The sequence below is a fragment of the Primulina tabacum genome, chromosome 9 (assembly GCF_025594145.1).
Source record: "Primulina tabacum isolate GXHZ01 chromosome 9, ASM2559414v2, whole genome shotgun sequence".
Taxonomy (NCBI): domain Eukaryota; kingdom Viridiplantae; phylum Streptophyta; class Magnoliopsida; order Lamiales; family Gesneriaceae; genus Primulina; species Primulina tabacum.
In genome coordinates this window covers 39212943-39238502 of record NC_134558.1, presented here as the reverse complement: position 1 = coordinate 39238502, position 25560 = coordinate 39212943, and the positions used below count along the sequence as shown (strand labels likewise).

The following is a 25560-nucleotide window of genomic DNA, read 5'->3' as shown; positions in this document are numbered from 1 at the left end:
TGCATGTGTCGTATTTCTTGGGGTGAACTAAAGCTTTTGATTTTTGAGAAAGTGGAAAAAGAATCTTGGGAGAAGGGAGACGGAGATGTTATCCGTGGTTGGTTCCCTTTTGTTTGGATCCTAAATGTGAGGCTCAAAGCTCCGATCTTGGATGAATTTCTTGGATGGGTGCTAAATTGTTTGTTATGACGAAGACAATTTGGTGGGATTGGAGGCATATTTAATGGAAACAAAAATGATGTAAATTTTTTGGGTGAATTTCTAGGTTGGGCGTTGAGGTTTTTCCTGTTGTTGCTGTGCCATGGTTATTGATTTGTAGTAGATTCAGCTTACTGGTTTTTCAGTTGTTCAGATATTTTTCTGTTATTTAAAGTCTATTTTATTTTCAAGAAGGCGTTTTTTTTATATATTAGCCCCTAAGTTTTGAACTTTTGGGATTAGATTTGAAGATTTGGAAGGTTAGAGGGTGTGTTGCATTGTTTGTTCTAGTTTCTCGGATTAAGTTAAAGTTGTGTCGTGAAAGATGGCTATGTCTCGTAAAGACGGTAACAAGATGTCTAGAGCAGTGTCATCGGCTTCAGCCGGGAGCATAGACAATGGAAAATATGTCCGCTACACACCTGAGCAGGTTGAAGTCCTGGAGAAGTTGTATCATGAGTGTCCAAAGCCGAGTTCAATGCGCCGGCAGCAGCTTATTAGAGAATTCCCCATTTTATCCAATATCGAGACGAAGCAAATCAAGGTCTGGTTCCAGAACAGAAGGTAGTTTTCTGATTATCAATTCTGCTAGCATAGCGTTCTTAGATTGAAATTTGTAGTTCAGAGTTTAGTCATTGGTGCTTTTGATACTGTTGGTTTTTACCTATGATTTTTTTATGTATGGTTCTGATTCAAGATCCATTCGATTGTTATACTCGAACCCATGATTTCTATCGAGGATTGATCACAATCTTAAGGAAGTTGCTCTATATTTGAAGATTTTTCGTGTTATGGCGCCTGTCCTTATGATTAAATAATGAACGACTTAATTAAAATTGTGATGAATTCTACTGGTTGGAAGTTTATATATGGTTTTCCTGAAATGCAGATGTAGAGATAAGCAAAGGAAAGAGTCCTCAAGGCTTCAATCGGTGAATAGGAAGCTCACAGCCATGAATAGGCTCTTGATGGAGGAGAATGATAGGCTGCAGAAACAAGTGTCCCAATTGGTGTATGAAAATAGTTATTTTCGCCAACATACCCCCAGCGTCAGATTCTTGTCTCTATTTGTTTCACTATTGTAATTTATGGATTACATGGCTTCATTCGGTGAAATTGTGAATGAATTTGAAGAGGTTTATGAAGATAAAAATCAGGTTTGATTGTATTCCTATAGCAGGATGTACTTATGACGAAAGGCACCAGCTGTGAATCGGTGGTATCGAGTAGTCAACAACATCAGTTGGCGCCTCAGCATCCACCAAGGGATGCAACAAGTCCTGCAGGGTGAGTATTTGCAGGAGCAGAACTAACAAGAGTGAGCGGTGTAGTTCCTGAAATGTGAAAAAAAAAAGAGAGCTGTTTATGTTTTTTGCCACCCTTTCAATACATATGGTGTCCACCACTGGGTAGAGTTATGGCTGTTAGGTCATTTTCTTGATGTAATGGGAGCATATTTGTTGTTCCACCATGTGAATCAATTTGTTTTGTGTGTATGGGGGAAGCTTATGGAATTTTGTTTGGTTATTTTCCAGGCTTTTGTCCATTGCAGAAGTGACTTTAACAGAGTTTATTTCGAAGGCCACTGGAACTGCTGTTGAGTGGGTTCAGATGCCTGGAATGAAGGTAACATGTATATTCAATTTGTTAAATTTAAGTGTTCGCACGTGTTCTGATAATTCTTGGGTAAATTACGTAATACACTGATATGCATTATTATTACAAATGACATATTCACTTACGATTATTTATCTGTACATGTCAGAAGATATATAATGTTTCTTCATGCTCTTCTAAGTATGATCAGTGAGATTAATTTCTAGTTTTGATAGAAGAATATTACAAAACAATGGCCTCAGTCAAGATTCTTGCGATAGTGGGGGCAAACATTTTTTACATGATAATAGAAATGTGTGGACTTTTTGCTTCTTTTGTTTTTTTTTTTTTTTTTGCTATTTGAACTCTATGTAACCCTTTTCCCCTATTGAATTGTCCTAAATTTTGAGTAGCCTGGTCCGGATTCCATTGGAATCATCTCTATTTCTCATGGTTGCACTGGCGTGGCAGCAAGAGCTTGTGGCCTGGTTGGTCTAGAGCCCAACAGGGTTAGTTTCCTTCATTCTTTCTCTAGCCTTGTGATTTTTCTCGGGTTTTTGTGGTTGAAATTAATCGCGAGGTCTAGTTTAGGTTGTGGAAATGCTGAAGGATCGACCTTCATGGTTTCGCGATTGCCGTACTGTGGATGTGCTCAATGTGCTGCCTACTGCGAGTGGTGGGACCATAGAAATTTTATACATGCAGGTTGGTGTATATTAATATTAGCACACAAAGTTTTTGGTTATAATTTGTAAATACACTAATGGGATCATGAAATATAGCTGTATGCGCCAACGACTCTGGCGCCAGGTCGTGATTTTTGGTTGTTGCGGTATACCTCAGTCTTGGATGATGGCAGCCTAGTGGTAAGCAACCCTTCTTCAGCCCATAATTTAGTGGTTTTTCATTTTCCAAGTTTTCTATAGGTTTTGGAGCAATTTCAGGTCTGTGAAAGATCACTTAGCGATACTCAGAATGGATCAAGCATGCCACCTGTGCGGAACTTTGTGAGAGCAGAAATGTTGCCTAGTGGTTACCTTATTAGACCTTGCGAGGGTGGAGGGTCAATTATCCACATTGTAGACCACATGAACTTGGAGGTACTTTTGTGTGTCATTTACAACTTTGTATGGCCTTGTGGTCGACTTGTTGATTTTGCATTCTTAGAAGTAGATTTCCATTTTATTTTTGAAATGAGTATAAATGAGTGTCTAATGTTGTGATGAACAAAGCTGTATATATTTTTTAATTTATTGACAATGGGACCAACTGTTCCAATTAATGAACTGATAGTTGGAGAAATTGTTTTATACTGCACATACTTTTTTTAATATATTTTTTGTTGCCTAGGCATCCGGTGTTCCTGAGGTTCTGCGCCCACTTTATGAATCTTCAACTATGCTTGCTCAAAAGACCACGATGGCTGTAAGGGACTCAAGCTATTTTCTTGAATGCTCTATAACTCTTGAATCACAAAATAGATTGCCTCTAGTATTTTCTTTCGATTTTAATGTGTTTTGCCTTTGCTCTCTTCTTATCACCCAATACAGGCTCTTTGCCAGCTTAGGCAAATATCTCAAGATATTTCACAGGCCAGCTTAACCAACTGGGGCAGACGGCCACCAGCTCTACGTGCACTTAGCCATCAGCTCAGCAGGTTGGTTACCATTTTCCGCCCTTTTAGTTTCATCGTTAGTACTATTTGTCATTCCTTATATCAAATATGTGCAATCATTTACAGGGGATTCAATGAAGCTCTTAATGGATTCAGTGATGAGGGCTGGGCATCTATAGGCAATGATGGTGTGGATGATGTTACTATTCTTGTCAACTCCAATCCTGAAAAATTGGTGGGCTCAAATGGATGTACATCCATTTGTGATGCTGTCTTATGTGCCAAAGCATCTATGCTTTTACAGGTCTTTTCGCCACATGTTTGTTTCTATTTGGTTTTTTCTTCTTCTCAATTTCTGATCTCATTCAATCCATCCTTTTCTACGTGCAGAATGTGCCTCCTGCCTTACTATTAAGATTTTTACGAGAGCACAGATCTGAATGGGCTGACAACAACATTGATGCTTATGCAGCCACTGCCGTCAAAACCGGTCCTTTTACTTATTTAGGTCAGCCTCGAGTTGGTAATTTTGGGGGTCATGTTATCCTCCCTTTGTCTCAAACCATTGAGCATGAAGAGGCAAGTGTATTGAATTTCTTGGTAGTGTAACATGGTGTTGGCCTTCCGCACACTGTGTTGCGACTTACACACATTTCGCACACTGTGTTGCGACTTACACACATTTCCCATTTTGTAATAGCTGCTGGAAGTAATTAAGCTCGAAGGTGTTGGTTATTCTTCCGATGTTGCAATGATGCCGAGAGATGTGTTCCTCTTGCAGGTAATCGTTTCCTTCCCTGTTTGTTATATTTCTCAGCAAAGTGCAGAGTATTTTTCATGTTTTCTTTTAACATTCCGAGTGTTAAGTTACCAACTATCTTCATGCAATTATTTTCTGTGATCAAGAGGTTATCAATGCATTTGATTTTGGAATATGGCAGCTCTGTAGCGGGACAGATGAGAATGCTGTTGGCACATGCTCTGAACTCATATTTGCCCCTATTGATCCATCTTTTGCTGACAATGCTCCTCTTCTGCCCTCTGGTTTCCGTATCATTCCACTTGATTCTGGAAAGGTTAATGTTCTCAGTCAATTTTTTTCCCTTTTCTCGAGCAGAAATATGTCTAAGAGGACTAAATGCCTAGTGTACGCACAATGATTCTGATTATAGTCATATCGTTTGATCATAAAAGTCGTATTGTTGTAAGTTCCCACTTGATGGATCCTTGATAAACTCTTTCCAATTCTAAGTAGGAGTTGTCCAGCCCAAATCGCACCCTGGATCTGGCATCCGTTCTTGAGACTGGTGCAGCAGGCAACAAGCCCTCAAAAGACCTTGCTCTTAGCAGTGGGGCTTCTAGATCTGTTGTCTCTATTGCATTTGAATTTGCATTCGAAAGTCACATGCAAGATAGTGTTACTTCAATGGCCCGACAGTATTTACGTAGCATTATATCATCTGTTCAAAGGGTTGCATTCGCTCTCTCACCATCACCTCTAGGTTCTCATGCTGATCTTCGACCACTGCTTGGAACTCCTGAAGCACATACTCTTGCTCTTTGGATCGCCCGAAGTTACAGGTCTTCTAGATAGTGCTTGAATGCCATATTTCTATGAATGCCATATTTCTAAAGATTTATGTATGAATTTTATGAGCAAAGCAACTTTACTTTTATATATGAATTTAACTGTTAGCAGTTCCAAATGGTGGAGTGACCTGTTAACTTAAACTCTTCCACTTGATAAACTAGTATTTTGGATTTTGGATCTACTCTCATGCTTAAGTGATAACAATGACGCATTAGATATATTCATAAGTAAGCCTTTTTGGTAATCTTAGGAGCTCCAATGTTTCAAGTGTGGCAGTAACGAAGAAATGTGAAAACTTGAACATTATGAAAATGCAATCCACACAAGGAATGCTTTTTTATAGATGGAGAATTTACTCCAATAGAAGTGTTGTTAAAAACCAATGCGCATTTTAAAACAAAAGTGAGATTTGAACGCTGAAGTCCTTGTAGAAATGAACATTTTAGAAGTGGAAAATGTGGAATTCTACCCTTCAGTTTTAGATTTTACATAAAACTTAATTTTAAAAAACCATTTTTACTATTATATTTGTAGCTATAAATTAGAACTACTAGTTTTTTTTAATGGAAAAGTACTTTAAAGCCCACCCTACTTAAAGTGTTATTTAAGTTGTGGCTTTTGTATCCAAAGCGGTTGTAATTGCTATTAACGGAGCAAATGTATGTATTCAATTATGTTATATGTTTATTATAACAGTTTTAACTTGCTCATTTCATTATCTTTGTAGAAACTATATGGGTACTGAGCTGCTCAAATTTAACGGTGAAGGCAACAACTTGGTTCTCAAAGATCTTTGGCATTACTCAGATGCCATTATGTGCTGCTCAGTGAAGGTAACTTTCTCTACATGCCCTTTTTTATATCCCGTCTTATAATATATATAAAGAGAATAATATAGCATGTGTTCTGATTGATCTTATTTAAGCATGGAACTTCAAAACTTTTGCAGGCATTGCCGGTTTTTACTTTTTCGAACCAAGCCGGTCTTGACATGCTTGAGACGACATTTCTTGCGCTTCAAGACATACCTTTGGAAAAGATATTTGATGATCATGGAAGGAAAAATCTTTGCTTTCAGTTTCCGCAGATAATGAATCAGGTTAGAGAATTTCGATACCTCGAACTAAAATTAATGTGTTAAGTAAAAGAACAAATGAGAAATTTATCCGAGGTTATGTTGAAAAGCAAACCGTTGAATTTTAGATAGACTTTCCAAGATTACACAGTACTCAATATGAAATCACGGGCACTAACATGCATGGACAAAACATGTAACGAGACACAAGATTACGTGGCTCGATCAAATTGATCTACATCAACGGGAAGAAGAGTACGTGTTTATCCCATCTCGTTGACAGTACAATTCCAGAATACAGATTTCCAACAACTCCCAATTCACGATTCCTCTTCTACCTAAACTCTGTCTCTATTGTTTTCTCTCCAAATACCCCGAGAATTCCCCCGAACAAATGACCCCGAATAAGAAACCCTTATTCTGTTCAAAAAGATCTCTGCCTCCTATTGTTTTCTCACCATATAAGTCTTCCAGAATTTCTTGATTCTCTCGTGAATTGCTTTTTAGCTGTTATAACCACTTTTCGTTAACTTGAGCTGCCCCATTAACTTGAATCGTTGTGAACTCTCGCCACTTTTGAGCCGCACCAACTCTGACTGTCTCTCTAGTCCGAGTTGTTTTCATCGTCTTGGGTTCCTTTGGGCATGAGTTTCTCAACAACTCTAGCTGCCCGTCCAAAGTCTGACCGCTTGCCAAACTCTAGCCCTCTTGTGATGTTTCAACGGCTTGACAGCGATAGTTTTGTGCTGTTCTGGTCAGTTAATTTCCAAGTCATTTTACATAATGAATAGATTCATCGTAGCTCGTGTTAGTTATCATTGTCTAATGGAATCATTTGATTGATGATCAACTCCCGAAACCTTATACTTAAAGAATGCTGCCTGAAGTGCTCTATGATAAATATTAAACTCGTAGCATGCCAGGTATTTAGTTATGTGGGTGAATTTTGTGTGTTTTGAGATATATAAAACCTGTTAAGTTGAGTAATTCTTATTTCGAATCCTGTGCACTTTGACCACGCTAGCACACAACTCATATATGCTTTCTTGCAATCCAATGTAATGATTTTTTCCAAGTGCCGATCAGATCTAAGAAAAATTTAACAGCGTTGATCGCCTGTTGCTTCCTTTTCTCTCCAGTCTAAAGATAATGACGTGAAGCTGTGATCTAAGCAGCTAGCTAGAATAATGATGCACCAATGAAATCAGACAGAATAATATGTTTTTGATCGACTGTGCTCATAAAACCCTGAATTATCAATGCATCGTGCTTTTTCCCCCTATGCAAGCTATATATTTTTGGTGATCTGACAGAATTTGGCCTTGCAAACTTTGAAGCTGATGTTCCTTTCTCTGGCAACTGTATTGAACAGGGTGTTGCATCTCTTCAAGGTGGCATCTGTGTGTCGAGCATGGGCAGGCCGATCTCTTATGAGAGAGCGGTGGCTTGGAAGGTCTTGAATGAAGATGATAATGTCCATTGCCTCTGCTTCATGTTCGTCAACTGGTCTTTTGTTTGATTTTACTGTGTCCATCACTGAAATAGTTCTAACGACTCAATTGTCCTCCGTTTGTGCTGGCACTAAAACTCCTATGTTAGATCATGCTTCTGATGACAGTTGTGGTAACTAATTAATGTTGTTTTTGGGATGTGGTTTATTATGTTTTCTACCTGTAACCAACCCCTATCCACTTCGGGTTACACTGCTTTTTATCAGTAAATAAAGATATATTACTTGATCAAAAAAGCTACAAAGTACACTTGGCATACAAGGTAAATATAGCCTTTGTAATCTAAATACATGAATCGCAAAGTATATATTATAAAAAAAATATCGTAAACGAAGTGGCTTTTCCTGCGTTTTGGCCTAACAAAAAGCTAAATGACTAATTGAGTTTTTGTTTATAAAAATAATAATCAAAGTTTGGCTTAAATTTTTTATTTAGCAATTAAAATATATAATTGTGGCCTTTATTTTTAGTACATAATTAACAGTTGTAAATGCAAGTCATGTTGGCTTTAGACTCTTTTATAGGCGAATGGAGCCAGTGAACTTTAACAGGCTTGAGTTGCCATGCTAATGTTATTAACACAAGTGGTGTACAGCTAGGCTAAGCAGCGGGTAAAAAGTCTGGTGCATTTGTTTTCATTCAGTTTTGGAAAAATCTTTCCCTCAGAACAAGATTTTCGATCACTTTTAGTTCTTTAAAATTTTATACTTATAAAATATTTAATCAATTAATATCCCATTTCAGAGCTGGAAGGTGGACGGTCTTAACATATATTAGTGTGAATATTTGTCAAATCTGTCCAAAACCTCCGCTGCTAAGTAAAGCTTTAGGCACGAAATTTCTGAGTTACTCGTGCCAACGGCTCTAAAGCCTAAAGCGAAAGCGACATTAGTTATTTCAGTACAAGATTTATAAATATTATTCGATAAAAGATTTATAAATATTATTTATAAAATGAAAGAAACTGATGAAAATTATAATATGAATTAAATTATAAAACTTAAAAGGTCATTTTAGTCAAAGTACCACCATAAGTGCTCTCACCTCTATCTAAGAGGCAGAGCCCCCTTTAAATACCCCCGCTCATAAGTCACCAAACTTCGTCAAATCAAAACAATCTTCTTTCAACGATCTCTTCCTCCCCACGAATTAACACACACATCCCCAAAAAAAAATCCCACAAAAACATTATAAAAAGATACCCAAAAAAATACGGGAAAAGATATGGAGCCGAATCTACCAATTATAGCCAAGAAATTCTGGAGCAGAGTCCGAGTCCTATATTTCATGCTACGTAAAGGCATATCAAAGGGCAAATTGTTTTCAGATCTCAACATGATGATTCAACGTGGCAAGATTGCCGGAAAAGCCGCCATACACAACCTCATGTTCCACCACCACCTTGCTGCCGCCTCCTACTCCGGCCGCCGCTCTCACGACGCCGGAGGCCAACTCGAGTACGAGTTCAGCTGCAGTAACAGCCCAGCTTACCCTATATTCCACCTCCCAAGCTTTCATATCAAAAAGCGGAAACACTCACACGCGCCGCCACCCATCGATGGAGATTTACTGGCAGCGGCTCTGGAGATGATCAACAGCGCGGCGGCGTCACCGGCTTTGCCTGGATTTGGGCCGAGCCCGATGGTAAGGAAACTGAGGATAACTGACTCTCCATTTCCACTGAGCGATGATAGGATTGATGGAGATAATCGCGTGGATGAAGCTGCAGAAGAGTTTATTATGAAGTTTTATAAAGATTTGAAGAGACAAAATGCATGAATAATAAATTAATCTTGAAATAAACATTGTTGGCTTTGAATTAATATTTTTCTAAACAAATCGTGAAGATAATTGTTTTGGAGGTGTCGCCAAAATTTCATGCACGTTTGCATGTACCAATAATTAATAAAAAAGAAGAAAGAAAGTGTATTTCTATTTGTTTCGGTCTCTTTTATTGACACCGATCATTATATTTTTATTTGTGATTATTTTTATCTTAATTTTTTTTATGGTGAATATTTCATCTGACCAGCCTTATATAATTATACTAATGTATTAAAGAATCCCCGATATTTAGAAATTCTAAGTTTTTTACTGTCTGAAATAATTTTGGTAAAATCATTTCAAAAATATTCAAGTACTTCTTCAAATGAATTTATGTTTTTTCTAAAAAAATTATACTTTCCGTCGACCATCATTATACAATAAATTTTTTTTGAGAAAGAAAAGATAACGACTTTTAAGTTTCTCTTTGTTTCTCATTTTATTTTGGCAAAATTTTGTATGAGACGTTCTCATGGATCGTATTTTATGATACTGATCTCTTTTTTGGGTCTTTCATGAAAAAATATTACTTTTTATGCTAAGGGTATTACTTTTTATTGTGAATATCGGTAGGGTTGACATGTCTCACATATAAAGATTCGTGAGATCGTCTCACAAAAGAACTACTCGTGTATTTTTGGGTGACATTTTGATATGAAATAAAATGTGTATAATATCTGTGCGTTTTCAAAGAGTTGATTAGCTCCTAATATCTTGGTGGAAATTTTTTGTCTCTGTACAATTCCTTGGAATTATTACAAAATATATATAACAGAATTAAGTACTTGGTTTGTTTACTTAATTCTATGGACAACAGACAATTATTACTTGGTTTATTTAATTAATTATATGGACATCGCCAGCCATATATGATTATTTAATTTCAGGTAAATTACGGGTACCCACATATATCATAATTAATTAATGTTAATTTTTCTTAAGTTTCAACTCGATCGTAATTTTGGGACTTTCGTCCATAATCAAACTTATTTTAATATTTTTTAGATATTTCTCGTGACTGCATAAGGATAGTATATTGGTGGATTAATTTGAATTCAGTGGAATTAATATTCAAATCCATCACGTGTGTTTAACAATAAACACAAACCTAACTTATTAATCAGATTCATGATTAAGTCATATTTTTGCATTTAAAATTACTATGTATTAAAAAAAAAGATTATTTCAAATTTACGTTGCTTTAAATTTTATTTAATCTTTCAATTTCTTGGTTCCGTTTCAGATCAATTTGAAGAATAAGCTGCATATATAATCAATCTATTTCGAGATTTCTTGTGGACATGAACTAATTCTTCGAAAAAGCTGAATCTTATTTAAGGGTTAAACTTTTTTTTGGCAGAAATTGCACCAAGAAAAAAAGAAAGAAAGGTCAAAAGTATAGGTAAATTGGCATGGTGAAAAGGTGGGAAATCAGAAATTTATTGGACGTTCGTTGCTTTTCATTCTTTATTAGACCCCATTAGGCTGTCATTTCTTTGTTATATTTCCGTTATCATTTGCAACTTTTGAGAGAGCAACATTTGCATTTCGTTTAATTAATTAATTCGATCGATTTAATTAACTTAACTGTGTTTGCATATGATCGATCTTGTGAATGGGAGCTGAATATGGGAAAAATCGATATAGCTTTTACCTAAAGTAATAATTAAAAAAAAAAAAGAATTTTACATGTATTTGTAAAGTAAATCCTTTCATTCATAACTATATGTTTGCATATATATATTTTTTTCATGATTATTATGTAATGTTTCGAAGTCATTAATATAATCTCTAATTAAATAAGGTTGTGATGAATTTAAGTATGTAATGGATTAAGAAAAGCATGCATATATTATTGTTCATTTATATATAGAGTAATTGTAGTAATAACATCATGTCATTTGAATCATTTGATATGATTAATTTGTGCCCTACACCAGAAAAGCATAGAAATAGAATTATCTGCATCGTCTCAGTGAATTTTGGTTTTTATTTTATTTATTTACATCGAATGTTGATATTTGAGTAATTTTTTTCTAATTAAATAATTTTTTGTTTTGAGTTCTTATATTATTGTGTCTTTTGATAAAATTTAATATTATTATAGTCCTAGACCTGCTTTCTCGCCCAAGCCTCATAGCATTCATATTCCAAGCACTGAGTATTTGTTGCTTCAGAAATTTGACATGGGCTGATATTCCTCGACGTCGCAAGATCGATTATCGTGTGAAACATATTTCTCATTGAAATATTTTGGGATATGCTCTGGGGTTGATTTTTGTTATCTTCTTACTCGGATCCCTGTTTATTCGTGCATATTCTTCGATTTACTTTCTCGTCTAAGTTAAGGAGTTTCAGACTCATATAAAAGGTTAGCACTATCGTTAAACCTTTTTTAAAGTGGAATTTGATCGGCATTTATATAATTATATATGTGTGTGCTTATAATGGCCAACAAATTTACAACTTTGATTATTAAATAAAAAGACATCAAACCTGGGGAAAAAGGTAATTAAAGTGGGGAAAGTGACACCCAAAAAAAGTGGGGAAAGTGTGGTGTGGGGTTTAGTGGTCAATTATTGAACTCTGAGAATTAACAAATCAAACTCTCCTCATATATATATATATATATATATATATATATGAATTGTGCACGATATATTTCTGATATTTAATTAGTATCATGCATATTCTAATTAATTTGTGGAGGCGCAATTTAAACACAATATTAAGAGTCGTGAGAGAAAAATATATATTAAAACTTGGTATAATCTTTTAAATATATTAAATTCTTGATGAATTTTATTGATGAGCTTATACATTGCCGCTCGAAATATATTGTTTCACTTGGTATTTCAAATTGTGTTATATTTTATTAAAAATTTATTTTCGATTTATCTATTTTTTTAAAAAAAATATCTCAAGCACGATTATTGTTTATTATTATTTTTTTAAAAAAGTTGAATCAAATGTTTGTGATTTATTGTAATTTGTTTATGTGCAATGTTTGATGCATTTAATTTTTAATAATTCGTGTGAACGAAACTTATTTGAATATAGTATGATTTGGAGCATCAAGTAGAGCAGAAAATTTCATTCCCTAAATGTGTGTGTATATATTATAGATTAGATTGTAATCTTGTATACATGCAACAATAAAATTAGTTGATATTCTGTACCTGAACAAACTTGGCTTATGAATCATGGAGTTTGTAGAGCTAATTGATTAAATCGATCTAAAAAAAAAAAAATTGGCACGTTAATAATAATTATTATAAAGTTGAGCCCTTTATTCCAATATTAGTTCCTCGTCAGATTCAATTTGGACACCTTTAATATGTGTTGTGGATTAAGCACCAATCAATCTTGGGCGATCTCTGGATTTAAATTTTATAATTTGGTTAGTTTCTGCTCGACTAAAAGTAGAAAAATTGGGTGATGGTTTTGTAACTTATCAGACATCAAGATATCAAATTTAGAACAAAATCTTATTTCCGATGCCCAATTAACATCGAGTACTGTATTGATACAATAATTCATGGTAATACCGATAGTTTATCTATCTTTTATTTTTTTTAAAAAAAATCATGTACTGAATAAAAAGTATATTTATTAATATTATATTATTCATCTTAAAAAAAAATCACTAAACATTCATTGATATATAAAATTTATGACATATTCCTAAGCTCTAGATAACCCATTAAGAAATTACTTATGATCGACTCAAGCTCGAGTCTTTCATATTCCTTCGTTAGAATAGATAAACTTTTCGTATTGGTTCGCCTTAAATCTGTGCTATGATTTATGAATCTATATTCAGTTGAAGATTTAATACACATCGGAATCATATAAATTCAAATCATTCTCTAATTTATATGATTCCGATATTTTTTTAAAGATTCAAATCCTCATGGTATAATGTTAAAGATTTAATACATATCGGAATCATATAAAGTTCGGCTGCTATGGCTATTGTAGTTATTATAGCTAGCAAAAGTCCGAACGTGTTGTCCAATTAGACCACAGATCGAAACAATGGGCCCAACTTAGTGTCTTGAAATTACTTCAATTTGGGCCAGGGTCCAACCCGTTTACCCACTACGGAACTCGACCTAGTAACACTGAATTAAGTGAAGTGAAATTTAAATATATTCACTTGGTAGTCCCTACTTTGAATTTGACTTTTGTATTGTAAAGAAGTCGTGAGTTTTGATAGAATGATGTCTAAATATTTTTCAAGCTATATTCGTGTAATAGATTGATTCAATCCATATATACGATGATGAAAAATAATATTTTTTCATGAATCGGGTCGTAGATTCATTTGACAATTAACATTAACATGTAAAAATATAGTAGTATTTGTGTTTTTCAAGCTTCAACTCATGTTTGTCTATGTTGTTTTTATTTCAATATTTATTTTACAAGCTTTCTTTTTATTCAAATTGTTTATACTCCATGTCAAATACTGATTAGAGGATTAAATACATTTTAATTAAAATATTAAAATCTCGCAAGTACAAAAATAGAAGAAAATAAGTGGAAACCAAGTATAGGAAAAAGATAAAGAAGAATGAAATTATTTTTTTTAGAAACAACAAAAAACTTTATACTTTACGAAATTCAGGTATATTGAGATCAACTGAATAACCCGAATATTTAAATATAAATTTATTTTTAAGAGATCTATTTAGAGATGTACTTTAAAAACTTTTTTAGTAATTAACATGTGCAAAAAATTGAAGTACGTATCTTGACAAGATTTTTGTAAAAACTTACGATTTTTTTTTTTAAATTTTATCCAAATATATTTTTTAAAGAATAATTAAGAGGTATTTTTTGAAATTCTAAAATAAAATACATTTTCTTAAGTTTTTTAATTATAAAAATATTTTTTTATGGAATAGTTTTCAAAATGTATATTTATTCCTACAACAAATTTTAAACGTTTTATAATTTTTTTTGTAAAAAAAATTTACACTTTTATATACAAGTCAAACTTTGAAAAATTATAATTGGGTCGGGTGGGTTTGAATTGACGGTGGCCTAATTCTCATTTAAGTAAACCAAAACTCGATGCAAAAAAATTTTCAAATCATATTTAGGGGTGGGAAAAAAATACCGAAAAATTATCGAAAAAATCAATATATCGAAAATTTCGGTACGGTATCATATCGTACCTAAATTTTTGATATCGGTATCAGGTACGAAATTATTTTTTTTCGGTATTTCGGTATATACCGACATTTTTTTTCGGTATATCGACAAAATTTTCGGTGTCGGTACGGTATCCGGTATGAATTTTTTTCATATCGAAAATTCGATATATCGAATGTTCGGTATACCGAATTTCCGGTATCGGTATGAAACTTTTCATACTGATATTTACGGTACGATATACGGTACCGTAGTTCGGTACGGTATACTGTACCGTACCCACCCCTAGTCATATTTCGATTCATAGACCTGAAAAACATCATAACTCCGATTTCACGAATTCTTTTCAAGTTGATGGATAAACTTTATTTTTGACATCCGATCAAAAAATCTCAAACAAATTAGGCCGAACACACATTTTCAATTTCAAACGAAACAAATTTGTCGTGCATATCATTGCCCCTTTTCTTCCTCTAAAAACATGGATGCTAAAACCCTTTTCGTCTTTCTAACTCAACCTCCTCAAGATTAGGGATGGGCAATCGGTTCGTGTTACCCGATCCGAATCCGATCAGGTGCCTTTTTTTTCGAGTAAATCGGGTAATTAGTTGTATTCGAGTAGAAAATGTCTACACGAACTACCTGATCGGATACCCAAAAACCCAAATTATTATTTTTTTATAAAAAAAAAATCTTAGACTTGGTATTGAATTATATATAAAGATAGTATGTCAAATTTTTTTTTAAATCGTAAATCACCTTGTAAGCCTATCAAACATAGATGACAAATACCTAATGCCTCCGCTACTAACTATAACCGAATTAAAATACCGATCAAATAGACAAAACCCACAAAAATAAATGTAGTTTAAGTGGGACTGAAAAAGTATATATATGTCTCTATTTAGTCTGTTTGATGCCTTGATTTAAATAATTTTTTCTAAAAACAATTTGTTAATTATTACTAACTATTTTAAATAGTTTCAAATATAGATTTTTCTTTTTTAATTTGATTTGAAAATTAGATAATATTATTTTGATAATTATATTTTTTCTTAATAAATTTTTTTAATCATAAAACGAGAAAACCTAAGTTCTAAAAAAGTGGATAGCTACCCGAATTCGACCTAAACCCGACACTATCGGGTAATTACTAGATACGGAATCGGATAATAAAAATACTATGCGAAAATAATAAGATATCCAACCCAAACTACCCAAAACTCCAAAAACCCGACCTGTGACCAACTTTTTTTTTTATTGCAACTCACGCGAAGAGAGGAGATCGAACCCGAAAAACCGACTAATCCAGCAAAAGAGCGAGACCATTGGGCTAGAACTGCTGGTCTCGACCATCCTTTCTCATAACCATGGAAGTTCTAAAAATCTCCATCTCCCATCCACAACGTTCGTTACACGGCAATCGACGGTGGAAAACACCGTTACATATTTATTTTTTATCGAGAAAATATACGTACACATATACATACAGAATCCGGGCCCCTTCTCCGAGAGCAAAATCGTGTGTTTTTTTTCCTCTCTCTAAAATCGACGAAATTCGATCGCTTCTTCTTTCTACAGATCCCTAATTATTTTCATCACTATCGGGAAAATCAAGGCGATCGGTGAGTTTTTTCAGCTCAATCACTCTGCAAAGATTGTTCGATCATCACTTGTTACTGCTATCGAATCACTATTCTTGGTTAGTGTTTTTACCTATTTTTATGCATTTTTTGATTGATTGCATCACTCTTATTGGTTTTCAACACCGATTTTAGTTTGCAAACACAGTGATTCTGAATTTCTGATGTGTCTGGATAACGTGTCAATGCGTATGTATTTATGTATTCCTTTATCTTGATAAATTTATGGGAATTTTTAGGGAAAAAGGTATGAGAATTGGAGGATGAACGATGCCGGTGCTGCGTAGTGGAGTGCGCAGAGGCCGGAGAGGGAAGCAGCAACAGCAGCAGCCACCACACAACGACATTAATCAGAATCCAAACAAAGATATCGTCCCGGTTGTTGAGGAAAACGCGGCTATTGCGACAAGAACAAGGAGAAGAAGAGCAGAAGCAGCTGCAGCCGTAGCGGTTGCTGAGCCCGTAGATGACAAGGTAGTTGCAGCTGTAGCAGCTGTTGAGGTTAGGGAGGTTGAGGAGCAGGGAGAAAGGGTTTTGGAACAAGCAGAAAGGATAGAGGAGGTTGGGGAAAAGCCGATGGATGATTACGGAAGTGGCGGGAAGAGCCCTGACAAAGGGAATGCCGGCGATGACGAGTTAGCCGCAACACCTATCCCAGAAAGGGTGAGACTTTATATACATATATATTAAAAATTATGTTTTTATGATTTTTTTTCTGTATCAATTGGTATTAAGTTTTGTTGCATGGCTGGGAATGAAAGATTAAAATGTTTTCTGATTTCATGATATATTGGTAAGCTTGTATCTGAAGGTTGAAGCTTTTGCATCTTGATTGTGGAAAGTGGGATCTCAGATTGTGTTTGTGAACGTATTTGAGTTTAGATTTTGTGTTTGGACGTATAAGCATGTTCTCTTGGAAGCAATAATTTTAAAGAAAACCTTGTAGTTTATGACAGGCATTAAATCTCTTGTTCTGTCAGCTCAGATTATTGTATCATATTGCTCGTGTGAGATGTCCTGTTGAAGAATAACTTTGTCCTCGTTTACCTCTCAGGGATGGGATTTTTTTTGGAACAGTTGTCTGATGCAGTTAGATTTACACGACTTTTGAGTGTCTTCTTGGCATCTTTTCCTTTTAAGGATTACTCCCTTTCCACTTGTCCATTGTCCTTATAAGTAAACCATGATCACCCAAGCGATGAATTTTCCTCATTTAATTAATTTTTTTTACTCAAACCAATCTGGTATACTTGGATTTCGTGTGAATTGTAAAGCGAAGAAAAATATCCACTTGTCCTAATTGAGGAATTTGGTTCTTAGTGTTATTGTTTTGTTATTTTTTTTCTGGCTGTTAAATGCATGCTTATGATTGTGCTTTATGTTTAGTTTGTAAGTGAGTTATGCTGTTATCTTGAAGTTGTGAATGTCCTAGCCATTTTATCGCATACAGTCCTTAGGAGTTATATTTTTCTGGTCTTGTAGGGCCATCAAGATTTTAAAAAAATATATACTCAAGAGTTTTTAGTTAGACTATTTATCGAAGAATTGAGTGTGTAAAAGGTGTTTTATTGTATGCAGTTGAAGTTTACAAGCGAAATAGCAGCGGAGTCTAATCAACCTTGATTTGCATTCTCGAGCGCTTATTGTGATATAAGATACCCGATTTTGTAAATTAATATAACTCTAACGTTGTGTGCTACAGGTTCAGGTTGGTGGTTCACCAATGTACAGAACTGAGAGGAAGCTTGGCAAGGGAGGTTTTGGACAAGTATATGTCGGGCGCCGTGTCTCTGGCGGTTCCATCAGTGAAAGAATGGGCCCTGGGGCTACAGAAGTATGTATTCTGTTTTGACCAAAGTCAAACATTTTTATGATCTTCCTTTTTATATTTACATATTTGTGCTTGAATTTACCAGGTGGCTCTGAAATTTGAACATCGTAATAGTAAAGGGTGTAATTACGGCCCTCCTTACGAATGGCAAGTGTACAAGTAAGTAATCTGCTGTGATGCTTTGAGTGCTAGTTATTGATGCTCTGTATGTTTTACTTTTAAAATATCTTGTGCTCAGTACTCTGGGTGGAAGTCACGGTGTTCCAAGAGTGCACTTCAAGGGCCGACAAGCTGACTATTATGTGATGGTATGTTGGTCATTGATTTTATCCAGTCTGCTTTGTTATTATAATTTTCTGCTCTCCCTTTTTGATTTCTGAATTTCAGTTGATCACTTGGAGATTTCATTTGCAGGTCATGGATATGCTTGGACCAAGTTTGTGGGATGTGTGGAATAATAACTCCCACACGTTCGTAGATCATCTCTAAGATACTAAGTTTCTGTCAATGATTGGTACTTTCCCATGCTTGATTAACCTTTCATATTGTCAAATTCAGGATGTCTGTTGAAATGGTCGCATGCATTGCTATAGAAGCACTATCTATATTGGAGAAAATGCACTCGAGAGGGTGAGATTTCTTCCAAGCTTTGTGGAAGTGTTTTTACCAAATGTTTCTATGTTTCCCTGGACTCTACTCATGCGGGTGAATCTCTGCGTGTGATTTGTTCAAAGCTTTATGGAAGTGTTTTTACTACTTTGTTTCTATGTCTCCCTTGACTCTATTCATTCGTGCGAATCTCCATGTGAACCAATTTCTTTTCCTGATTTCATAATGAAAGCAGGAGCAGAAACTCATTGGGCAAGTCTGATATTTCAAGTTTAAATTAATAAGAACAACACAAAAAATTCCTTTTGCTTTACAGTGTTATTGGCCTTTATCGGATATCAGTTGGAGATATTTAGTCTCTATTTAATTTTTTATATGTAGATGCTAGTGCAATTGATGTCTTTTAATGGAGATTTGATTGTAGCTGTTAGTTTGATGCTTAATACTTTTTGGGATTCAAAGGAAAAGAAAAAAGAATGACAAACATAACTGGGTGAAGCTTTTCATGTGTGAATAAGTTAAGGGTTTTGACCTATATGTTATTCCCGGTGAATTTCTTACATCTGTGAACCACTAGATGAGATGAAGTTGCTTTGTTGGTGCTATAAGAATACTTTATTTGACGGTTCTTTCTTTTGATCGTATAGAATTGAGGAATACATTTGATGACTTGCCTAATATTTAAACAATTACAGGTATGTCCATGGTGATGTGAAGCCTGAGAACTTTTTGCTTGGTCCTCCAGGGACCACTGATGAGAAAAAATTGTACCTGGTTGATCTTGGTTTAGGTACTGTATATTTATGTCTTGGTTCATCAATTCATATACTTTAGCAACATATTTTTGAGAAATCATTCTATTTCTTTTTGCACAATCAGCTACTAGGTGGAGAGATGGAAATACCGGTGTGCACGTTGATTATGACCAACGGCCCGATGTTTTTAGGTATGTCTGAGGTTTATTTAGAAAAATTACATGTTTTCATTTTATGTTTTCTGTTTATTACCATTCACACCCATGTCACAATGAAGGCTTGGCTGATGTTAATGATATTATTAATATTATTATTATTATTTGTTGTAGCAGTAATTTTTTTTTTCATTTCTATCATAATGTGCTGTTGCTGAAGTTTGTGTTTTTCTGGTCATCAGGGGAACCGTTCGATATGCAAGTGTTCATGCTCATTTAGGTAGAACTGGCAGCAGGAGAGATGATTTAGAATCTCTTGCATATACGCTTATTTTCCTTTTGCGTGGGCGTTTACCTTGGCAGGGATTTCAGGTATGTCTGTGAAATAACTATGCTAATGTTCTCCATGTGCATTTTTTTTAACATGTCAATATATGTTTATTTTGTTTGTGCTTCCTATCCTTCTCCCTTTCACTTCTTTTCTCTTTCTGAAATGATTCTGCTTTTCCATAGGGTGAGAACAAAGGGTTTCTAGTCTGCAAGAAAAAGATGGCGACTTCACCCGAGGCGCTTTGCTGCTTCTGTCCACAGCCATTTAAGTTGTTTGTGGATCATGTAGTAAATTTAAAGTTTGACGAGGAACCCAATTATGCTAAATATATCTCCCTTTTTGATGGGATTGTGGGACCAAATCCAGAAATTAGGCCAATCAACACTGAGGGTGCACAGAAGGTGATCATTATTTATTTTCCCCCACAAATTCTACTTGTGAAACTTTTTCCTGTCCCACAATTTGGCTGCACGGCTAATTTATATTTTGCACTCGTAGCTTATCTGTCAGGTTGGTCACAAGAGAGGACGTCTGACTTTTGAAGATGAGGAAGATGAACAACCTAAAAAGAAAGTTCGCATGGGGATGCCTGCTACGCAGTGGATTAGCATTTACAACGCTCGTAGGCCCATGAAGCAGAGGTAGTTACCACTGATTTCATTGCATTTGGTTTCCTATTAAATTATTTGACGAGCTTTGGAATAATTGTCTATTAAATGGCCATGTTCCATGGGAACTCCGTACCATATTACTTTACCTGCTGTTTGCAACCCCCACCCCACCCCTCAGTGTGCGAATTGGATTTTTTGGATTTTGCTTTCACCTCAATAATTCCAATCCACAATTTCTTTGGTTTATATTACAGATATCATTATAATGTCATGGACTCGAGGCTTGCCCAGCACATCGAAAAGGGTACCGAAGATGGCCTATTCATCAGTTGCGTGGCATCTTGTCTTAATCTGTGGGCTCTAATAATGGATGCAGGCACTGGCTTCAGTGCTCAAGTTTATGAGCTCTCACCATTTTTCCTCCACAAGGTACCTTATTGATGATGAGAATCGAGTAGTTACCTTTTGTCTTTTCTTTAGACTTGGAGCACATACGAGAGTTACTGATTTCAAGCAAATTTTTGACTGCTTGCAGGAATGGATATTGGAACAGTGGGAGAAAAATTTTTACATCACTGCAGTTGCTGGAGCTACAAACGGTAGTTCATTGGTAGTAATGTCTAAAGGTACGCTTATTATTGTATGTTAATTTGTTGTGGACGTCGTTGATTTGTTTGACTGATATTACTATGTCCAAGTCAGGAACTCAGTACTTACAACAGTCTTACAAAGTTAGCGATTCATTTCCGTTTAAATGGATAAACAAAAAGTGGAAGGAAGGTTTTTATGTCACATCCATGGCCACATCTGGAAATAGATGGGCAGTTGTCATGTCTCGGGGTGCTGGATTTTCAGATCAGGTGTTTGTTATTCACCATATTACCTATTTTAATTTATTAAATCATCAATTACGTACATTCTAGGCTTACTGTAATTATTTATGCAGGTGGTGGAGCTAGATTTTCTTTATCCAAGTGAGGGCATCCATCGCCGATGGGACAATGGTTACCGCATAACTGCTACAGCAGCAACTTCTGATCAGACTGCACTTGTTTTGAGCATGCCAAGAAGAAAACCAGTGGATGAAACACAAGAGACGCTTCGTACATCTGCTTTTCCCAGCACACATGTCAAGGTTTATTTCATCTGTTTCATACAAGTGCATCTTTCTACTGGGGTCTTTTACTGCACGACTCCTTGACACTTAACAGATCATTTTTGTTTCTTTATTACAGGAGAAATGGGCCAAAAACTTGTACATTGCATCCGTTTGCTATGGCCGTACAGTTTCGTAGTCAATCTCTATGTTATAAAAGATGTTGCTGCATTGGTTCAAAACTGCTATTTATACTGGAAAGAACCTGGATACCTGCTCAAGCGTCTAGGTTCTATTATAAACTTAACGTTGCTGCGACCTCTATCAGTTGTAGTGGTAGCCTAGTAGCTAGTAGTTCGTGCAAGGTAATTTACCGATGGCTCATTTGCGTGCGAAACCGAAGATTGATTGTCTTCACTCGTTGCCATAAAATGTGTATAGTTCCATTTAGGATAAATTTTCTTTTAGTTGTACGAGTTAACACGGTGTTATCTGACCTAATGCATACACAAGATTGAACCTCTAATATTTATTTCATGTCTTAATACTTGTTTCTGTACCTTTATGCGAAATTTATTTATTAACGTGTCTCCAAACACGACTCCTTTTGAATTATTAGGCAGAGGGAACCCAACAATTCTTGTTGGAAAACATGGGAATCTTTTTTTCTTTTGGGTGAAAATACCGTATGATCAATTTTCCGAATGTTTTAGGCTCTATTTTAAGGGAATGGCGGCTGCATTGTACCAAAAGAACATGAAATTTCATTAATATTCGTATGTCATCAAGTTACTATTTTCCCATTTTCAACATGAATTTAATGCACTAATTAAACAACTTATTGGTAATTATTACTGCTTAAAATATTATATTATTGTATCATAATTTTAGAATAACTCGTACACAATTAAAAATCAAATATATATGGAGTGGCCTTATTTTATATGTAGTACATTCACATTTATGGCACGGCGCAAAATATAATTTTTAAATCTCTGTTTTTTTTAAGGAATTTTTAAATCAATGTTGCTGAGGAGGAATATTTGTCTATGTTGGATTGTTTAATGTGAGAAAATCCACATTCTACCTACGTTGGAAATTCAAAATTGAAAGCTGCTATTTATTCGATTATTCTATTATTTGGAGTTGGTTTTCTGGTGATTGCTCAATGCTAACTTGAACTAATAATCGATAAATCCCATTTTCAAAAAATAATCGATAAATCACTACGATAAGACTGAAGAATCTAATCACGCATCTTGTCTGATTCCCATGATCCATCTGTAATTTTCTTGTTGGTATATTATCTGTGAATACATGAGAAGTTTTGATGAATTATGTTATGGTGGGTTGTCTGCTAAAATAACTAACATATCCTCGATTATACCGTGTTACAAATGAAACTTGAACCTAACTCAACTCTAAAAGCTAGCTCAAGAGGAGATGACTGTCCAAGTCCATATATACAAGTCCCAGAGATTTTATCTAACCGATGTGGGACATCTAACACACCTCACTCACGCCTAGAAATGATATCTAGAGCGTGAAGTTTACAAATGACCTAATTATGAAGCAGAACGAATGTCTCAAATATGGGCAATTTAACACATAACGGTAAAACCTGAGCTTTGATACCATGTTAAGATTGAAAATTGGATCTAACTTAATCCCAATAGCTAGTTCAAGAGGAGATGATTGTCCAAGTCTATATATGCAACTCACAGTAGATTTTATCTAATTGACTGTTGAAAAACTAACCTTCCAAATTCCAAAGAACAATCTTTAAAATATTCCACCATGAGTTTATTACAGCGCAATCCAACCATACGGATACCAACACAAATAAAACAAGAAAAAAATAATGAATTTCAAATTTCTAACTATTATTATTTATAATTTAAAATTTGCCTGGATTTTTTTTGGTATTAAAACTTGATGTTTATTTCCTCAATCTAGATGCATATAATATAAAATCACATGCAAATTCTAGTTTCTTGAATATTGATGATGAATCTGATATAAATGCGAACTCCAAAGGACAAGTAGGAGAGAGGAAGAAAGGAAACCGGTGCCGCACATACCATAAGAAGGAATCCATTGTCGCCAATTTTTTCCTTCCTTTTCCCCTCTCTTCTCTCGCCGGCTTTCTCGTTACGTTGTCTCAAGAACACAGCACGTCGGAAGAAAAGACTCCACCTTTTATGCTATCTGCCACCATGTTTTCATTAAATGGAAGCAGTTTTCTGGTAATCAAAACCATTTTCTAGGAAAATATCTGTAACTGTCTCGAATCAATCATATGGATTTGTAATTATTTGTTTAATGTAGTTCCCGTTTCATTATCCTGAAATTTTTGGTCCTTCTGTTACAGTTGTTTGAAGTTTTCTTTGTCTTTATATGTTTTTTTTATCTGATCCCGGATTCGAAAAAAGCAGAACAACCCATTGCATGGATTTTGATCGAGGAAGTACCCATAAAGAAAAAAACAATCTTTTTTTCCCCCAGGAAATCCGTGTGCAGCTAACTGATATATTTTTATTTGATTGAAGGCCCTTTTTATAAGTATTTTTTATTTCTCGAATCTAGTTATTATTGGTGTATCTTGTGCAGAATAATTCGATTTCCGGGTTGTACCTGAGCTCGACAAAGTCTACACATCGAAGGGCTGCGGCAACTCCGGTACTGGTAGCTGCCGTTAGCTCAAATGGCAGACCAGGTGATCGAAACGTCACCATTTTGATGGAAAATACGCTGAAGGAAATGAGGGAAACTGCTCCCTCGTCGCCAACACCATCACCAGTGAGTGAAGAAGAATTTAATTCCACCGTCGGTGGCGGTGTTGAGGACGTGTACGGTGTGGATAGCCTTTAATGTTAGACGTTATACTCCAACTTTCATCATCAAGATCGTCATTATAGACAAGTCTATAACCATCCAGTGAGTTTTCATTGATCACCAAAAATTTCTGAGTGATGCATGATATCTGTCACAAGTTAAATTTTGGACTTTTTTCCTCTGTTTAATTCCTACCATTTGTGTCTTCCCCTGTTTTCATCGTCAACATCTCAAAAATGAACAAGCCGGCATCTTCTATAAATCTCGCACCTACACATTGGGTGCAACAACTGTAAGGGCAGTGGCCGAGGCAGAGGATAGCCGATAGGTGCGACCATCCCACCTTCTCTTTAATTTTGGAAATGAATTGATATAGAATAAGTAGAGTAAAATACAGTCCAGTAGAGTAAAATACAGTCCTGCTAAACTTTTATCATTTCAGTTTCACCCTTTCTAAGTCAATTTTTGGATTCCATACTGTGTGAGGGGTCGTTTTAATTTGGTAAAAGGGTACACAGGTTTCTATATTGAGGCCAAACTCCAAGGGCTGCCGTCTTTGCATTTTAATCTGTAAAGCATGCTCTGTACCCGACTGGATGCCTAAAGTTTTCTTGTTTTCTTTTGCTTGAAGGTTTGGCCACCCGCCTACCGCAGCCAGAAAACCTCGTTGCATATGCAGAAAGCTGTATGTACAGCCCCAACTACCGTAAATACCGCTAAATCATCACAAGATAATAATGATAATATATGGCTTTACTTGTCATTTTCGTGTCATTCATCATTTTTCCAATGTTTTCCAATTGTTGTCTTGGATGCCGACATACTCGGGGTAAATGCATCTGCAAGTTACATGTAACCGTAGAATGTGTTGTAGCAGCGGATTGGAACGAAATAAAACGTGAAAGTTGTCGTTTTAAAATAGTGTTAAATTTCGTTTGGTTTTTGTATGTATCTGATGTTGTAGAGGTCATACCGCTATTCAATTAAGGCCAAAAACATCAAAAGGAAGATGAAATCGATTGTTTAAGAGAGTAAGCTTGAAACTTGCGAATTTTGTAAATACAAAATTGATTCATGTTGACACCAGATTCTGACCCAACAATTGTTCAAGTTAACGATTTGAA

The 25560-nt window shown here is 35.2% G+C and overlaps 4 protein-coding genes across 6 annotated transcripts; all 4 read left to right on the top strand.

Annotated features, from left to right (window-relative positions):
* Window positions 1–7803, top strand: LOC142556058 (homeobox-leucine zipper protein ATHB-15-like). Of its 2 annotated transcripts, none has more exons than XM_075667277.1 (18): window positions 1–762; window positions 1088–1247; window positions 1379–1485; window positions 1734–1824; window positions 2208–2303; window positions 2386–2499; window positions 2577–2660; window positions 2739–2894; window positions 3145–3219; window positions 3345–3451; window positions 3536–3713; window positions 3800–3988; window positions 4110–4190; window positions 4351–4485; window positions 4665–4990; window positions 5728–5833; window positions 5950–6099; window positions 7448–7803. In XM_075667277.1, exons 1-18 carry the CDS (start codon window positions 524–526, stop codon window positions 7592–7594), a joined length of 2541 nt encoding a protein of 846 aa, XP_075523392.1. In that variant the 5' UTR covers window positions 1–523; the 3' UTR covers window positions 7595–7803. The 2 variants fall into 2 exon arrangements, with proteins under 2 accessions (XP_075523392.1, XP_075523391.1); XM_075667276.1 differs by having other exon boundaries at window positions 1376–1485.
* Window positions 7804–8810: 1007 nt separating this feature from the next.
* Window positions 8811–9365, top strand: LOC142504502 (uncharacterized). The gene has a single exon (XM_075617355.1). The coding sequence runs from the start codon at window positions 8811–8813 to the stop codon at window positions 9363–9365; it is 555 nt and encodes a 184-aa protein (XP_075473470.1).
* Window positions 9366–16004: 6639 nt separating this feature from the next.
* On the top strand, window positions 16005–22156 carry LOC142556057 (casein kinase 1-like protein HD16). 2 transcript variants are annotated; one of them, XM_075667274.1, is made up of 17 exons: window positions 16005–16195; window positions 16453–16876; window positions 17916–18047; window positions 18130–18203; window positions 18283–18352; window positions 18459–18514; window positions 18603–18674; window positions 19349–19443; window positions 19533–19599; window positions 19806–19935; window positions 20077–20295; window positions 20393–20535; window positions 20760–20934; window positions 21041–21131; window positions 21208–21365; window positions 21452–21640; window positions 21741–22156. In XM_075667274.1, exons 2-17 carry the CDS (start codon window positions 16484–16486, stop codon window positions 21798–21800), a joined length of 2124 nt encoding a protein of 707 aa, XP_075523389.1. In that variant the 5' UTR covers window positions 16005–16195; window positions 16453–16483; the 3' UTR covers window positions 21801–22156. The 2 variants fall into 2 exon arrangements, with proteins under 2 accessions (XP_075523389.1, XP_075523388.1); XM_075667273.1 differs by having other exon boundaries at window positions 16010–16272.
* A 1037-nt stretch (window positions 22157–23193) lies between these two features.
* LOC142504501 (uncharacterized) lies at window positions 23194–25560 on the top strand. The gene is made up of 4 exons (XM_075617354.1): window positions 23194–23215; window positions 23558–23847; window positions 24212–24764; window positions 25068–25560. Exons 1-3 carry the CDS (start codon window positions 23194–23196, stop codon window positions 24470–24472), a joined length of 573 nt encoding a protein of 190 aa, XP_075473469.1. The 3' UTR covers window positions 24473–24764; window positions 25068–25560.

Bases quoted from the DNA above. Each gene is read 5' to 3' on its own strand.
- LOC142504502 (XM_075617355.1), top strand. From the start codon at position 8,811: ATGGAGCCGAATCTACCAATTATAGCCAAGAAATTCTGGAGCAGAGTC.
- LOC142556057 (XM_075667274.1), top strand. From the start codon at position 16,484: ATGCCGGTGCTGCGTAGTGGAGTGCGCAGAGGCCGGAGAGGGAAGCAG. The intron at 16,877-17,915 runs GTGAGACTTTAT...TGTGTGCTACAG, and splicing joins CAACACCTATCCCAGAAAGG to GTTCAGGTTGGTGGTTCACC. The intron at 19,444-19,532 runs GTACTGTATATT...TTGCACAATCAG, and splicing joins CCTGGTTGATCTTGGTTTAG to CTACTAGGTGGAGAGATGGA.
- LOC142504501 (XM_075617354.1), top strand. From the start codon at position 23,194: ATGGGCAATTTAACACATAACG. The intron at 23,216-23,557 runs GTAAAACCTGAG...TCCTCAATCTAG, and splicing joins GGGCAATTTAACACATAACG to ATGCATATAATATAAAATCA. The intron at 23,848-24,211 runs GTAATCAAAACC...TATCTTGTGCAG, and splicing joins TAAATGGAAGCAGTTTTCTG to AATAATTCGATTTCCGGGTT.
- LOC142556058 (XM_075667276.1), top strand. From the start codon at position 524: ATGGCTATGTCTCGTAAAGACGGTAACAAGATGTCTAGAGCAGTGTCA. The intron at 4,486-4,664 runs GTTAATGTTCTC...AATTCTAAGTAG, and splicing joins TTCCACTTGATTCTGGAAAG to GAGTTGTCCAGCCCAAATCG. The intron at 5,834-5,949 runs GTAACTTTCTCT...AAACTTTTGCAG, and splicing joins TTATGTGCTGCTCAGTGAAG to GCATTGCCGGTTTTTACTTT.